Source organism: Haemaphysalis longicornis, unplaced genomic scaffold, assembly GCF_048455015.1.
Source record: "Haemaphysalis longicornis isolate Haplotype H1 unplaced genomic scaffold, Haemaphysalis longicornis Haplotype H1 scaffold_4, whole genome shotgun sequence".
Lineage (NCBI taxonomy): Eukaryota > Metazoa > Arthropoda > Arachnida > Ixodida > Ixodidae > Haemaphysalis > Haemaphysalis longicornis.
In genome coordinates this window covers 151,707,215-151,723,440 of record NW_027526361.1, presented here as the reverse complement: position 1 = coordinate 151,723,440, position 16,226 = coordinate 151,707,215, and the positions used below count along the sequence as shown (strand labels likewise).

The 16,226-nt window shown below is 48.3% G+C and overlaps 1 protein-coding gene across 4 annotated transcripts in view; it reads left to right on the top strand.

Annotated features, from left to right (window-relative positions):
* LOC144179444 (uncharacterized) overlaps positions 1–16,226 on the top strand; it is an 85,367-nt gene that overhangs the window by 9,604 nt on the left and 59,537 nt on the right. For 2 of the 4 annotated variants that reach the window (XM_077707800.1, XM_077707802.1), the window contains exons 4-6: positions 1,227–1,929; positions 6,520–6,904; positions 12,804–12,867. In XM_077707800.1, coding sequence (XP_077563926.1) covers positions 1,227–1,929; positions 6,520–6,904; positions 12,804–12,867 — 1,152 coding nt within the window. Of the gene's footprint in view, positions 1–1,226; positions 1,930–6,519; positions 6,905–12,800; positions 12,868–16,226 lie in introns of all 4 variants that reach the window. The other 2 variants (XM_077707799.1, XM_077707801.1) reach the window with 1 other exon arrangement.

Below are 16,226 nucleotides of genomic sequence, written 5' to 3'. Positions count from 1 at the left end.
AATTTGATTGTGCTACCTTCTTGCGGTGAAAAACACAACTCTGGCTTCGGCGCGTTATGGCGCCTGTACGTGTCAACGCGTTTCGTGGTTTCAGCTTCGCCACGTGATCGCATCGGAGGCGCGCGAAACTTGCTCGCTATCAGGGGCGGCGGAAGTTGATTTCGATCTATATTGGCGCTGCTCTTATCTTGTTTATTACCCACGCTCACTAGGTATTCTTGCTCTCCTTGCTTGGAACTGAAGTAACCTACTCGGAGACTCCGTTGCGGGGGCGGCGGAAGTTGATTTCTATCTATATTGGCGCTGCTATTAGCTTGTTTATCACCGGCGCGCACGAGTTATTCTCGCTCTCCTCATTTACTGAGTTGCCTTCGAGTTCTTCAGATGCACGGCAAAGCGGCGATATGGCCCAACGAACTGCCCATTCTGATGACACCTCTGAGTTTGCTCCTTTCACCGAGTCTGAATCGGAAGACAGTCTTTCTTCGGAAGAAGACAGCTCATTTTCGGACACGCGCTTTATGCGTGCAGACTGCGATAAGGCACTGTGCGTAGACCCGTGTTTCAAGTTTCAGCTTCGCCACGTGATCGCATCGGAGGCGCGCGAAACTTGATCGGCGCTCGCTATCGGGGCACACTCTGAAATACTATTGAACATTTTTCAGTTCTAAGTGATGCTGACCCCAAAATACTATTCGTGATAATTTTTTACCATTTAATCTAGACTTTACACACTTTGTACATTCCAAATCCGCAATAAACTAATTTGACCACCAGGGAAAGTTTTTTTCAAAAAAATTCGACCCTCAAAGGGTTAAGTGGCGCCTCACGGGTCCTGAGGAGGGCTGAGTTTTGGCGCTTCCTGAATTACCATTTGTTGTGATGTCCTTTATCGTAGAGTCTGATGAGTGTCAAGAAGTTGCAATATCATTCGGACAATTATACGTTGATTTTCACAAGTGTGGTGCTTCGTAGTTCTCGCAGCATAGTTGTTCAGTTATGCCCCTCACACCACGCCAACCCGCACGCCTTGCGATGCGCTTGCTATCATGATACCGATGGGTTTGATTGCGATGCCGGTGCCATTGAGCCCCTCGCCCCCTCACATACTACAATTCAAAACACATTTGCACATTCATAGGGACAATTAGCATCGTAATGCAGAACGCTTGGCGAGCCTGTCGAAGGCGCGTGTTCTTTTCTCTTTCCTCTTCTCCGACACGCAGCCGCCGGGGTGGACACTGGGGCCTGCATCACGAACGCCGAGTATGGCCGCAGCAGCGCCGCCTCTGTGGCGAGGCACGGCGGCCACAGCGGTGGCATGGGCACGGGGCCGACCGCCGCCCCGCGGAGCGCGTACGAACCGGGCACGGCCAGCAGCCCCGACTTCTCGAGCCGCTCCGAGTTCCCCTCGCTGCCCGTGCAGGAGTTCCCCCCGCGCCAGTCCCCGTCCTCGGGCGGCTGCATCAGCTACTCCTCCGCCCTGCAGCAGCAGAGGGCGCCCCTCATGCCCTCCCCCTCCTCCATGGGGGGCAGGGAGGAGCCCCACAACGCGAGGGGGAGCCAGGGACGCCGTGGGGGCGGCGTCGGCAACGCGGACGGCAGGCCCCACAAGCGAGGGGGCGGCGGCGGTGGTGCACGGAAACACCGGCGTGGAGGCGGTGAGGGAAGGCGCGCGGAAGAGGCTGCGGCGGACGCAGCTGCAGCGAGGTCGCAGCCCCACTACCCCCAACCACAGTCGCAGCAGTCTCCTGCCCCCCAGCAGCAGGAAAGGAGAGGGGGCGCCAGGAGAGGGCGGCCGGTGGCAGCCACGCAAGCCGTGGCCATGGACGGGGAGGCTGAGAAGCACCAGTTCGAGGCACCCGAGAAGGACGTCAAAGGGGAGCTCCGGCTACCCAGGCCGCCTCTCGAGGGGGAGGGCACAACTAGGTACGGAGGCCTTGATACCTTTGACAGCTTTTGAAAGGGTCTCTGTGGCAAACCGGTCCCTGTGGAGGCAGCTTTGTCGAAATGGTCCGGTTAGTTCGTGATTGTGAATTAGCCTGTGCTTGAATCTGCTGTTTCAGTCTTGTATCTACAAGAGCCGATAGGTGCAAACCTTTTTAATGACATCCGTGCAATCTTTTCACTGTCTAGACGCCATATGGCAAGTAACAAGTTCCCTTCTATCCTCCTCTTTCTGCTTCAGATGTAGAACCACAGTTGAGCTTGTTTTGTGCAGTGTGCTGTGTTCCTTCTACTGAAAGGATTTTGCGGTGAAAGGTTCTCTGAGCTGGGGCAGTGAACTGCATTATCCTTTTACTTCCCTGTCTTTTCCACTTATGGGTTCTGAGGTAACAGGATGTTCCTCAAACCTGAATACGCTAGATGCGAATGCTTGGTGGCAAACCACAGACCTCAGTGACAATGCTTACATTACAAATCAAACCACGGATATTAAAGAATCATGGCAAACAGACAAAGCATGCCCAGCAATCATTTCAATGCCCTCAGGGACTCTATGCATTGTTGGCCGCCTCGAATGCCTCTGTGCTTCATTACAAGTCCGACAGCACTGAGTCGGGAGGCCTAAGTCATTCGCACTAGCATAGGTTTCACTTCAAACACCAGGTATTGACAAAGAAATCTCAATTAAATTTGTTGTAAGTTCACCAGAATGGGCCTTGTTATATTGAAACTGAAATCGTGAGTTGTATGGAAGCCAGTCTAGTCAGGAGAACACAGGTCAAAAATTAAAACTCTCACCGAACATGAAAGTTTATAAAACAGACATTTTATAAAACGAAACATCTTTGTTTTATAAACTGTCATGGTCGGTGCCAGTTTTAATTTTTGTGTTATATTGAAATTGCGAAATTATTGTCACATCACTGCCATATGTACATGGGGTTCAGTGGCAATGTAGTTATCAAAATCTCTCATTGCATAACGTGGCACTATATAGTAGGACCCCAATATAACAATGCTTGATTTATTTCGATTCAAAATGTAACAAATTTTTCGGTTACTCTATATTTGCCAAAATAACTTTTTTTGACTAACAAAGTAATTTTAACTGCACCTTTGATTTAATGAATTCCTTGTGAGGCAAGAGCGTCTGTAGTTTTAGCGTAGAGGATCCGTCTTAGCTTTGTAATCCCATGGACAGAGGTTCGATACCGACTCGGCCTCAGTTTTATTTTTTTTTTTGTATTTTTTTTTTACTATTTTTAATTGAGCTATAATTTTTATGCCATAGGCTAGTTTTGGTGTTTTAAATGATTTCTTTGTTTTTCGTAGCTCATGTTATGGTATGTTTAGGTTAGGTTGTCTACGTTTAAGTTATCTACAGCAGTGTAGTGCCAGATGCGGCAATTTTGTTATAAAACGCTGCTGGACGTCGACATAGATGAATGCTTATACAGTAGAATCTCGATGATACGAATCTCGCGGGACCGCGAAAAATATTCGTATCATCCGAAATTCGTATGAACCAACACAGACCAAAAAATTGAGCACTGAACAAAGTTTTCGTTTATTTCTTTTCTTACTTTCGCGTGAACAAATCCGGGATTTTTTCTGTTTCTTTTAAACCCCCATGTCACAAAGCAGTCCTTTCTGGAGCGCGTAACGCTTCGCCTAGCTTCGCGCTTGCCTCCTCACTCACGGTGTCCAAGCTCGCTACACGCCGCAACAGTCAAGCGTGAACAGCATGGTGCGTTTTTGCACGCGATTCGCATGCCTCGGCTTTGTGCGCGCTGTATTTTCACAGCCGCATTGACGATTTCGCGCCCGCGGTATCTCCTACCTCGGTCAGAAAATGACGCTGACGACGAAACGCTAGAGACAGCCGGCTGGCTCCGCCCGAGATGTTTAGGCTTAGCACTCCGGCAGATATTTTATGGGCGCTTTCACTAGCGGCACGGATGATGTTTTATAGTACCGTTTTCGCCCACGTTATCAGCTCCTTTACTGCACAAGCAACTTCGTGTCTGCCTTGAGTGGCATTTTAAAGAGCGGCTAGAAGCAGTCGCTCAAGCGGCCGTGCCACTTCGCGGCCGAAGCCGCCACCATGTTGCCGCCGCCGGCCGCAGCGCGCATGGGGCATGCGGGGCGCATTTTCGCGAGCAGCAAACAACAGCCCGGCCGTTTCTGGAGAAAGAAGAGTGACAAATGGGGAGAGAGAGCCGTCACTTGCTTGTTCAGCAGTCGGGCACCTCGCCGGCTCGTTCGTATCATCCGCCGGGCCGCGCAGGTCCGTTCGTAACAGCCGAAATTTTTCCCATTGCAAACAATGCAATTTTGCCGGGACTTTTCAGAAATTCGTATCACCCAGAATCGTATCATCGAGATTCTACTGTAATACCATCGGACGGCACTCTAGACACGGCCTTTGGGGAATGCATCCAACACTCTGGAATGCCCCACGGCCTGTAGATAGTCTCGTGTATGCTCTGGCAGAGATGAAATAAACATGCAGAGTTGTCGCCGTAGTGTTCCACCAAACACTAAGCATGTCCATCTCGAACGGTGTGCTATTCATGGATGTCACATAGGTGGAGCCTTGCGCATATAGTGGAACATGCCCAAGGTGGCTTCAAAGCCTTCGGAGCGGACAAGTGTCTGGATTGGCTGCATAAGGTGGTTTATGCATTTTACTGAGGCAAATATTTCATGACCACTTTGTTTATAACAGCATTGGTGGCAGTTCCGGGAGGAAGTTTTCGCACGTGGTGTCACCTCCTTTTTCGCATTGGCAACTTTGTTCTTACCAATAGGGTCATACTGGCAAACTGTGATGAGCTGTTGTGGTATCTTGTGGTGTGGCAGCCGCACCCATGTTGGCGCCACTCGGTGTGTCACATATTATGCGGGTGGTGTAGTTGCAGTGTACATGGCTCTATGCACACCAAGGGTGTGCATAGAGCCATGTAGCTAGGGTTGGGAACAAAATGAGCCTAGCATAGATGAATGTGGCACCACTTTTTTGGTGCTTACAAGCGCTAGGCTTAGCCCCCACTGCAGCTCTGCTCTAAGTGCTCTCTGCATCCATTTGGAATCTGGCATTATGCTTCTTGTGGGAGAAAAAAAAGCTGGTGCTTTGAACAGTGGTGTTGCCTTGGGGGCTTTTTGGCTTGTTAATTTGTTATTCCGACTACAGTATAGCCCACTTCAAGCTAACCGGTTTTAACGAGGTCCCGCTATAACGAACAAATCATTGTTTCCCGTTATCTTGTGTGTACATGGATTTTGTCGAGATACAGCTGAACCTCGTTATAAGAGACACTGGTGTAAGAGACAAATGGGTATAAGAGACACTATTCACCCACATGGTTGGCTGCCCTATCTTTCCCATTAAATCGACCTCTTTTATAACAGACATTGGATGTAGAAGATTGGTTATAAGGGACACGTCATCCTTGAAGTTTAATCAATAATCTCGCTTGTAACAGACATTTTAACTTCAGATGCAGTGCCACCAGTCACTAATTGCAGTTGCTTCCATTGTGGAAACACAGGTGGACGACAGACAGCTGCAGTCGCTATTTATTATAACTTCAGCAAACACAAAGTGGTTCAGTCAGCTATGAAATGACAATGAGAAGCCCTGCCAATGGAAATGCAACTGACAGAAGTGGTTGAAGCTTACTGCCTTTCATTGGATGGAGCGCGATCACACATACGGGCTCTCCTACTCGTGTAGCTCCCAATCAAGAAGCACTGCAGACGTCGAGTCCTGCAAGCGTAATGAATAGCCTGAGCACACAGCGGAAGAAGCTGTGCGCTCTGGCTATTCATCAGGCTTGTGAACTCAACATCTATGATTCATCTTCCACAAACAAGGAAAGGAAAAAAAGCTTGTAGAATCAGTTGTAAAAAACATGTAAATACAGTCATGAAGCAAACAAAGTTTCATAAATTCTGGGACCAAACAATAATTAGAATGAATCTTTTGAAACATGCTGTGGCATTCTTTTGAGCTTATTTTAGTCATACGGTGCCCACATTGAACTAGGGTCTGATTAGTAAGTGAAAACATGGTACCCTGCTTATAAGAGACATCTCGTATAAGAGACAGAAACTGCTCCCCGGTACGTGTCTCTTATAAAGGGGTTCAACTGTATAGCGAAAAACGGATAAAACAAAGTTACTTCCATTTCACAGTGTGTTTGTTAAGGCAGTCTGGACTGTACTACGAGTGTTCCAAGCCCCTGGAACAATAATTGGGCTGCTAAAGCATACAAAGCTCGACTGAAAGAAAATTTATTTTAAAAACTTTCTGTCTGGAAGAAGGACCTTGTTATGTTTTGGTTACACTGTAGTGGACTTCACTGTACTAAGGTTTAGCTGTCTGTGATTGTTAATTAAAAATCGCAATAATCACACACCCCTAGTTCAAACTGCCATCGTTTCGTTTATTGCAAGGTCATTTGTCCAGTGGGTGTGATGTGCCAGCAGGCTAAGTTGCAGTGTGGTCACATGAGAGAGAGAGAGAGAGAGAGGCTTGGCTTGGCTTGGCTTACTCTATTCTCGGTGCAGGGCCAACAGTGCTGGTGGCCGGTCGTCAAACCAGGCCGGGGGCGTGCGGGTGAACGCTTCGCGTGGGCGCCGGGAGACGCGTCACTCGTCGTTGCTCCGCGGCATGCTCAAGGGCGGAGCCGAGAGGCAGGGCTTGCGGAGCGGCGGAGGGCGCAAGGGCTCCGACGCTGCGATGGAGCGCCACCCGCTGCCTCCGTCGGATGAGCAGCAGCTGCAGCGACCAGGGGAGAACCGCATGGGCACGCAAGAGGACAAGCCATCCTCGCGGAAAAACTCCCACAGCTTTGTGGGCGAGAACGAGTGCTCGGACGAGTACCCACCCCTGGGCAGCAGTGGCGGCGTGCAGGACAAGTCGCTGGAGCGGACGGCAAAGTCCGACGGGAAGGTGAGCCAGCGTTGGAGGGGGTGGGTGGCGGACAGTTGGGCTGGCTTGTAGCTATTCGTCTGGGTGGTCGAAGCGTCTACAAAATGGGGATGAAGGGATGATGACGGCAGTTGCGACATAGCCCCGTGTCGTCTTTCTGCGTTCATGATTTGTGAGCGCTCGGACCACACAGATGAACAGGTGTGCTTTGTTAGAGGTAAATCAGCTGGGTCAGTGGCCAATGTGTGGCAGAATAATTGGTGACCTTCGAAAATTTTGTGCAATACTTCTTAGTGGTTTATTTGTTGCTGACTGTGCGCGTACAAAAACGCATCAAATGCTTCTGGTCCTTGGTTCTGTCGTCATTCGTGCACGGCTGTGGGATAAACTGGCCTCCATGGTTAATCAAAACTAGTTCACTTTTTGAAGCACAGCCCGTGTGGAAGAGATGGTGTGTGGCCTTTATGCATGCAAACAGGATAGAGGGGAAAATTGCAACTTTTAGCTGTAGATGAAGTTGCTATTTTTGTGTTGTCGCTGAGGCATGATAATGCACATGTTGCCCCTGTGCTGTTGTTAGAAATCCGTTACTGCGAGTATTTTGAAAGTGCAAAATAAACACAGTGCCGGTGGCGGAGTCAAAACATTCCATTGGTCACTGAGCTGACAACAGGGAAGCTTGCATTTGGAAAAGCCTTTGTGGTTTTTCTGTTTGGCAATTTGACTATTATGGTGGGTGGGTAAGGAGCTGCACAGTGTGCTCTCTCAAAAGCACAGGCGTAACCAGGGGGCATGTTTTTGCTGTCTGAACACCCCCCAAAATTTTCTGAGCGCTGCATCTCCCCCTTTCCTTTCTTTTTTTGTCTGCTTGTTATACTCCGAACCAGCATACTATAATGCTGAAACAAGAATAAGAATGCTGTTGGTTTAATTAAGCCAAAACAATCCTTAAAATTTTATTGGGGCACACAACCTCTCTCTCTCTCTCTATTTATTTATTTTATGCAGCAGTGTATAACACAGCCCTTAAATTTCCTGGTTACACTGCTGCTCAAGAGGTTGACCCAACCACATCAGGGCAGTTTCGGGCTGGACTGTGGCAACAATTTGAAGGCTTTGTGTCAATATCGACCTCGATAGCCGTTACCTCTATCCTGTGTATACGTTTTTTCTAGGGGTGTGCGAATATCAAATTTTTCGAATTCGAATCGAATACGAATATCTAGCTTCGAATATCGAATCGAATATCAAATAATTAAAGGGACACTGAAGTGATTTGTAAACATTGCGGGATTACTGTACTCCGTTACAACTCAAGAACGGCACCACCTCATGTAGTGTATCACTCCGCCAAAGCGCCGGACCCGTGACGTCAGTACGCGCGCGTTTTGAAAGGGGTTTGCTATGAATGCGGGATATCGTCTGCCTTGCCTCACGCAGTTTGTTTGTCGTCCCTGTAGTCGTTCATCAGCATATTAAGTCCACAAAATCACGGAAACGGCTCACGCCATGTTCAAAATATTCCCAGTAACGCCCTACTTGCGCCGTGCGGAGAAACATCCGGCTACGGTGATAAGGCACAGCGGCAATTTCCGGTGCCGTTCTTAAGTTGTCACCGAGTATAGCGTAAATTGTAGTTCGGAGTCCGTAGGCATTGTTTCGACCACTCTGGCCGCGTTTACGCGAATTTATTTAGTAGAAAAATCAATTCGAAAATGCTGTCCTCCTCTCTTTACGCTCGCCCATTTTCTGTGGCGTTTTCGTGTGACGTCAGCAGGAGATGAGCTGGAAAATGGCTGCGCTACTGCACGGTTCGCCGACCAGCCGACCTACCAATCGAGTCAGTCGGCCCAGCGTTTCGTCCGCCGGCTGCCGACGGGTCGTCGCTATTCGCTCGCTCAATTGAAACTAAGCCACAACACCTTTGTGAATGAAAGAATGTGCCTTTCCTTACTTTGTTAGTTTGTACACTGTGTCAAACTCAGAGTCCGGGTCGCTCCACACAAGCGCTGCACAAGTGCACATGCGACGCTTCGCTGACTTTACGCTAGTAGGAAAATCTAAGGCCAATTGAAGGCGGGAGAAGAGTCAGCGAAGTCAATATAGGTACTAAGAAAATAAAATCAACTGAAACTTTTACCGTACAGCGCAAAACTAGGGAGCAGGAAGCACTTTTTGCGCTGGGTAAACAAGCACAGCGGGCAGCAGCACGACCGCACATCTGCGAACGCTTTTCCGTCAAAGAAATGCAATTGCTAGACGTGAGATATTGTGGAAGTTTGGGGGACACTTACTGCAGGAGTGATATACAACAAATAGTCACATAAAGTACTTAAAATGCTTAAAATAAATAAAAGTGTAAACTGGTCATACATTATAAACCTTATATATCCAAACCGGCCAGCGCCGGCTCCTGGCCTAGTGGTCTGAGGCGCTGGAATTTCTGTTTTGAAATTCGCAAGTTCGAATCCCCGAGGGTACATGTATTTTTTTTTTTTTAAGTTTATTTTTTCGTATGCGGCCGATGTTTTCTGAACTGAGTTCACCATTTTTGGGCCGTAACGTTCACTGCTCCACGAGCGAGATCGCAAAGCGCGCGCATACTGACAATGACGCGCTAGCGAGTTCTCGTTGGCGTGCTGTTGCCACAAGCGCCGACTGCTTGCGGGCAGTGGGCCCAGGCCTGAATCAGCACACCCTTGGCCTGGTGCGAACTAGCTTTTTACGAACAGACATGAGTGAGGCAAGCTTCGAATATGCGCGAAAAGCGCATGGCATTTGAGAGTCTGCGGTGACGCGGAGGGCGTTCATCCACTGCGTAGGCCTCGTCTAGTGATTTCTACGATTCCAAGCCGCCCTGGGAGGTTTATCTTAGACATCTGACAGCCGACAACATGGCAGAAGCGCGGTACGGCGATAATTGAGAAATCGAGAATGCCCATCCAACAACGCCATCAGATGTCAAGCATGTTGTTTTACAGAACCGAAACCGAAACTTTTGATTGCTAACCTTGGGCATCGTCCAATCACGGTGCCCCCCCCTCCTGACGTCACAGCCTTTAGTTGGTGCGGCCGCCGCAAACCGCGCATAGTAGTTTTTCTTTTTTCGCGCTTTGTAAAATAATTACCAATTTGTCAACCGGATAAACGATGAATAGTGTGTTAATTTGAGCCAGTCTACACAGTGCAAGCAAAAACGGGAGCTTGACAAATTCACTTCAGTGTCCCAGGAAATACGATCGCATATTTTAGCTCGCAATCTGCTCGCGAGTCCACCCGTCGAAAAAAATGGGCCCTTCGTACTTTTGTTTCGCGCTTTCTTTCCAAATCAACCTTTTGATTTCTTTGTGAATTTCGATTAAAATTTGCACGGAAACCGGAAATGCTTTTTTGGTAACAACATAAAAATTTCAAAGTAATATTTTGAAAACTTCTTTATTTATAAAATTTTCTTTCTGTCCACTTTGCACCGAGCTTGAGTGGCCTATAAAGCATGATAGAAAGCTTGTTCAAAACACTTTGCACTTCCAAATGAATGGACGAGGTCTTGACAGTCTTAGATTTTTTTATTAGAACACAACTTTTTTTAGTTTTTCGTTTTTTAGAGGTGAATGTACAACAGGCATATAGACAATGAATGACCATTTGAATAAAAAATTCACCAAAAGTAAACCTGAAACACCAAGAGTGTCCCAACCTGAACTGTTGATCAAGGAATGAAACTAAAAAAAACGGAATCAAAAATACAATTACAGGTCAAAGAAATCACTAAAACAAGAGACGTAGGTAGCAAAAAAAAACTTGAGAAAACAGATTCCGAAGTTGAAAAATAGATTTCATTCATCAAAAGTCGCCAGGGTTGTAGCCTTTCATAATTTTTTAACACGGGGCTTTTGGAATGCCTTGCCTTAAAATTGGAGTGCCTTTTGCACCCTTTTTTTTCCATAAAACATCGATTGCAGCTTCTCTGTGAAGCGTACACAGACCAGTTTGCAGACCAAGGGGGGGAGACGGCTTGAAATGCAAAGTAGGTTAGCTGGTTGCTTGTACTGCACTGCAAAACTTCCCTCTGCAGTGACCATGGCAACAAATTAAGCACTCTTTTGTTTTCCTTCAATTTGGAAACTGAGCTTTGACTTCTTTTATGATCATTGCCTGGAGCAGCAGCTTACGTGCAGGCGTTCAGTGCCAAAAGTTTACATACCACAAGGGTACAAATGAGCTACTTTGAAGTTGGCATAATATTTTTCATAACTCCAACTTCAATATTTGGACATTTTTTGGTACTCTTAAAATTGAGGGCATCCAATATTCCTCCCAGCACAGCCACTATGCACTAAACTATAGATGTGTGCATTGGTATTAATAATTTCCCTAAAAAATAAATAAAACCAATTTTTTTAATTCAACTACTGTAGGGTACATTTTAAACGCTGTCAACACGTTCTTATTCCTTACTCAGACCTGTTTTCATGATTACTCGAAGTGCGCGCGAAACGTTGCGCAAGACAGCGATATGGCTCACCCTCATCGCGGCGCTCGTACACCGGAACATGTCATCCTTTGTTTACCCCTGACATGGCCCGTCAGGTCGCTCTTACGATTAAATCTAAAATCACAGGCATTAATTACAACTACTGGAGTTCAATTGTACCAGGTTGCGTAGTCAGGCGATGCTCCAACGCGCAGCGGCTACGCCGTGCGCGCCGAAGCTTTTGGCGCGTCGCTCGTTTCTTACCCAAGGCTAGCGAGACTACTGCCAAGCTTAGCAATAACTAAGCGTGTAAGCATCGCAAATAAGGCGAAAAGTTCACTACGCGAACCGCTATCACAAGCGCGCACACCGCGTTTCCCCCTCCAGGGTAAAGTCTCGCGCCCCACGAAAAGCGTTGGGTGACCGATCCGCCTTTCCAGCCATGCAACTTCTCGTAATATGGCTTGTGATCTCGGGCATTCCCATCGCGATAATGTCTCTGTTGAATACCACCGCAGATGCCATGATTGAACAGAAACTTGGCCTAGCGAAGCGGTGCAAATGAACTCAGAAACGCGCATTACGCAATTCAGGTGGCCGCCATCTTGAAATGCCGCAGCGACGCCCAATCAGGAGGGCCGTTTCCACGCGCGCAGTCAGAAAGGCTAACCGCGCTTCAGCATCTATATCTCACTTCGTTTGTGCACCTTTATTTTTCTGCCATTCGTGCGTTTGTGAATGAACGAAGATAAAAGAGACGGTAAGGACCGGCTCGGCCGATCCAATGGTACCAAAATGGCCGCGCTCGGTGGCACCGTTGCGGAGATACAGCGCTCCGAAAATTGACGTTTTTTCGCACATTTGCCCTGACATTTTGCCACCGCCCATTTGCGCTGACATTGTGCCACAAATTTACGACGGTTTTCGTAAGTTGAAAGACGCGTCCCCCCTTAAACTATTCAACCAAAATATTCGATAATAGCCGATTATTCGAACCCGTTCGAATATTCGAAACAATTCGAATACATAGTTTTCGAAGCGAATACGAATATATCATATTTAATATTCGAGTAATATTCGAAATTTTCGAATATTCGCACACCCCTAGTTTTTTCTCTTTACTCATACAGACACTCTGGGGCGGGGAGAGTGTAAAAGCTGCATCTCTTTTCTGAGGCTGTTGTGTGCCCAAGACCCAAGTGGGGAGTTTGGCGTTTCATCATGCTTCGTGGCATTTTTATTTCTTTCCAGTTGGTACAGCTTATTGGAAAAGACAGTGGTGCAGCCAGCAACGACATAAGTGAAACGAAAGAGCGAATTGCTTTCTGTGCGTGTTGTGTTTTCATTTTTGCGTATTCCGCATTGTCGGAGCCCCAGGTTACTGCTGGTGTGGCGAGAAACAAGCTTGTTCCCTTGGTTATCTTCTTTCCTTTGTTCTCCCAGCAGGACAGCGTGGTGAAGGGCCAGGGAGACAACATTCCAAAGCAGCAGCAGTCGCCCCGGGATAAGAGTAAGTGTCCAGCAGTTGCGGGAGTGTCTTGCATCTGCTCGAGTTGGCATGCTCCAGCTTCTTGGCCGTCTCTTTTGCGAGCTCGCAGCCGGAGCATTCACTTCCTGTGTTGGCATATTCCATCGTGATGTATTTGCGAAGCGATTTTGATCAGAGCTGATAAGCGGGCCACATTTGGGACACCACCTCCTGTACGAACCCTAGCCAGGCAACAGTTTTCAGTTTCCAGGTTTGATACAGAAAAATGGCTCAGTTTTAACACTGCTGAACCTCGCTTATCACGAGTGAACGCAAAAACTATGAACAGAGGGTTTCGGGGAAATTCGCATTAGCTTTAGATTTTGCGGCTTCCGGCTAGCTTTCACAATGGACCTCTCCCGGGGTACGTCACGCGGCGGCCGTGACGTCACGGCGAGCGCACGTGCTGGGCGTGGCCGGGAAGGGTGGTTGGCAAAACATTCGGGCCGGCGCGCGGCGCGTATGCAGTGAGGCTGCATTGGACGCGCGCAAAGTGGAGTTTCTGTTTATGTGTTGGCTTTTCTGATGCCGGTGGGCTGCTGTGCTCTCGGCTACGCAAATCGTGCGAGCAAAATCAGGAGCATTAGACACTTCCGCGTCACCAAAAAGGTAAATTCGGCGGGTATTTTGGATGCGCGCAATGCGCCGAAGAGGCTGCAGCAGCCAAAGCAGAGACATTGTCTGTTCTTACTCATGACATTTCCCATTCTCGAACTTCTGCTGTTCTTCAAAGCACAATCATACCGCCCATACTGGCAGTCCACGCTGATTAGTGCCATAAAACGATGCTGTTTTTCAACCATCTGCTATCACGCAGCACCAGCAGAAATTTGTCTAGTGAACTAGTGCAATGGAGGGGGAGGGGGGGATTTTCTTGCTGCGAAATATTGCCATGTTTTGACCAGGCAGAGTACTGTATTAAAACGACAATGAATGCGTAACCTGTTGGCGACGCCAAATAAATGTTTCGTCGAGCGATCCGCGATAGCCGCCTGCCGGCGCCAGATCGACCACGACAAGTTTGATCGTATGGGGGGATCTATTCAAGACGAACGAAATTTATTGCTTGCAAGCGCAATAAATTTTTACTTTGATCAATTATGTTATTCCTTGAGGATGCGGCCAAACAGAGTTGCTTGCCGTGCTCACATGTATCATCGTGCCTGCGCCGCGAGATGGGCCGCTCACACGTCTCGAAAAAGCTTGAAAAATCTGTTTGTCCTAAGCAAACGGACTCAGGGAATGTATGCTTCTGTTGCCGCCTCCCGCCGCTGGCGTATGCAGCGGGCGTGCAAGGACACGAACTTTAACTATCAAGAAATAATGTCTACGGATAATTATTTCAGTGCCACTGTCGCAAGCTGTAACGCACTCACCCTGTGTGGCTGCTACGTTACTCTCACAATGACGATGAAACGTTTCGTTATTTCACTGGGAAAAAGGTAACAAAATAATCGGTCACTTGCTTAGAGCACGACGTCATCGTGATATTTTTATTGGAATAGTTTTTTGGCTTTTGCTCTTTATATTTTTGTTCCATTGCTGCTTATTTTACTTTCTAATCCTTTCATGACTTACCTTTGCTTTTTCCCCTCGACATGAAATCGTGCGTACGCCACTGCCTCTGGGTGACGCCAAGAGACCAAGAACAGGGAGCGTATACGCTGCCTGAGGCACCGCGCGACCTCGAAAGCAACCATGAATGAGCTTTCCTTGGTATGCGTCCGGACACAAAGCATCTTAAAAACACATTCCTGGAACGCGTAACAACAGCACCAACCTTCAGAATGACTCGTTTAGGCTATTCTGTCGCGCACTGATTATCCGGAAGCGTCACTCGTCAAATGACCGTACGGTACACGAAAGCGTTGCGGAGGCTGTAGGTGCAGAGAGATGCGTGGAGGTGCGACGACCGCAGCTAGGATAGCTAGACACCCCACCTGCAATGTAGGCGGCCAGCGACGGGCCGAACCAACGGCACAGCGTTCCTTTCAGGCGCCGCGCGGCCAGGCCGGGCCGTCGGCGCAGGCGCGTTCTGCCAACCGACGCCGCATTTCGCGGCCGCCAGCAGGCGCCACCCGTCGCGCACGTGCGCTTCGTGACGTCACGTTGTTTACATACAGGGAGAGGTCCATTGGGTTTCATACAATAATACCTAGAGAGGAATCTGTCGTGGCGATCGTCCGTTATGACCCGCTGCGGTAGCTCAGTGCCTGAGGCGTGTTGCTGCTGAGCCTGAGGTCGCGGGTTTGATTCCCGGCTGCCGTGGCTTTTGTCTTATGGAGGCGAAAAGCAAAACCACCCGTGTGTATGAGATTTCGGCGCACGTTTAAGATCCCGAGGTGGTCAAAATTAATCCGGAGTCCTCCACTACGGCGTGCCTCATCGCCTGCGTTGCATCGGTGCGTTAAACCCTACTATAAATTAAAATCAAGAAAGCATATATTTAGCAAGTAGAATACACTGAATGCAAGGCAAAAGTCACAATCCACTAATAAATTCAGTTTAAGTTAGAGTGCACTTATCCTTGTTCTTTTTTTCTTCCTTGTCCTTTTGTGTTTCGCGCAATCACTGCCATGGAAGGCCTAGTCAGTGTTGCTGTGTAGGAGCTTCACAGCACAACGTGCATTGCCGTGAAACTGTACTAAAGGAAAAACCTCGCGTATTACCCGATTAGCCACTGCCCGCATTACTTGGCTATTACCCGCATTGGCTATTACCCGCATTACTTGGCCAGTGAAAATTTTGCATTTTTGGTGCGGAATATGCTAGCAAAAATACAGTATGTAACGCAATATGTGCAGCCATAGTCACATTTCTAGCCCACGCAGTCTGCTTCTACTTCTACCCATCATTCCCATCAGAGCGTAAGCACCATCTCGGTGTTTGCATTGACACTAGCAGTACGCTCCTCTCTAGTTGTTATTGTATGAAACTCTATGTCGCTACTGGATCATTGGTTTCAGCGATTCGTTTGCACGAAAGGACCGCGCAGGCACCGCACCATCGATAACGACACTGCGGAACCATGCACAGGCAAAGCAACCAGCAAAGCAGCGCTTCTCTGTGCATGGATCATGTGTTTCTCTAGTGAAATTGGTCAGCGTAGTGTTTTAATTTATCACTCGTAAAACCCTTCCCTAGTCATGTGGTTGTCTCGCACTCCATCGTGCCCACAGGCGACCCAGCCGTTGTTGGGTGGTTAAGGCGCAGGCAGAGCAAGCCACGTGGAACCGCAATGGGGGAGCTCTGAGCAAGTGAAGCGATAACAGGTGCACAGCGGGGCACCAGTGGGCTGAAGGGCAGGTGGGCTGAAGGGCATTTCGGCGCAATGAATGACC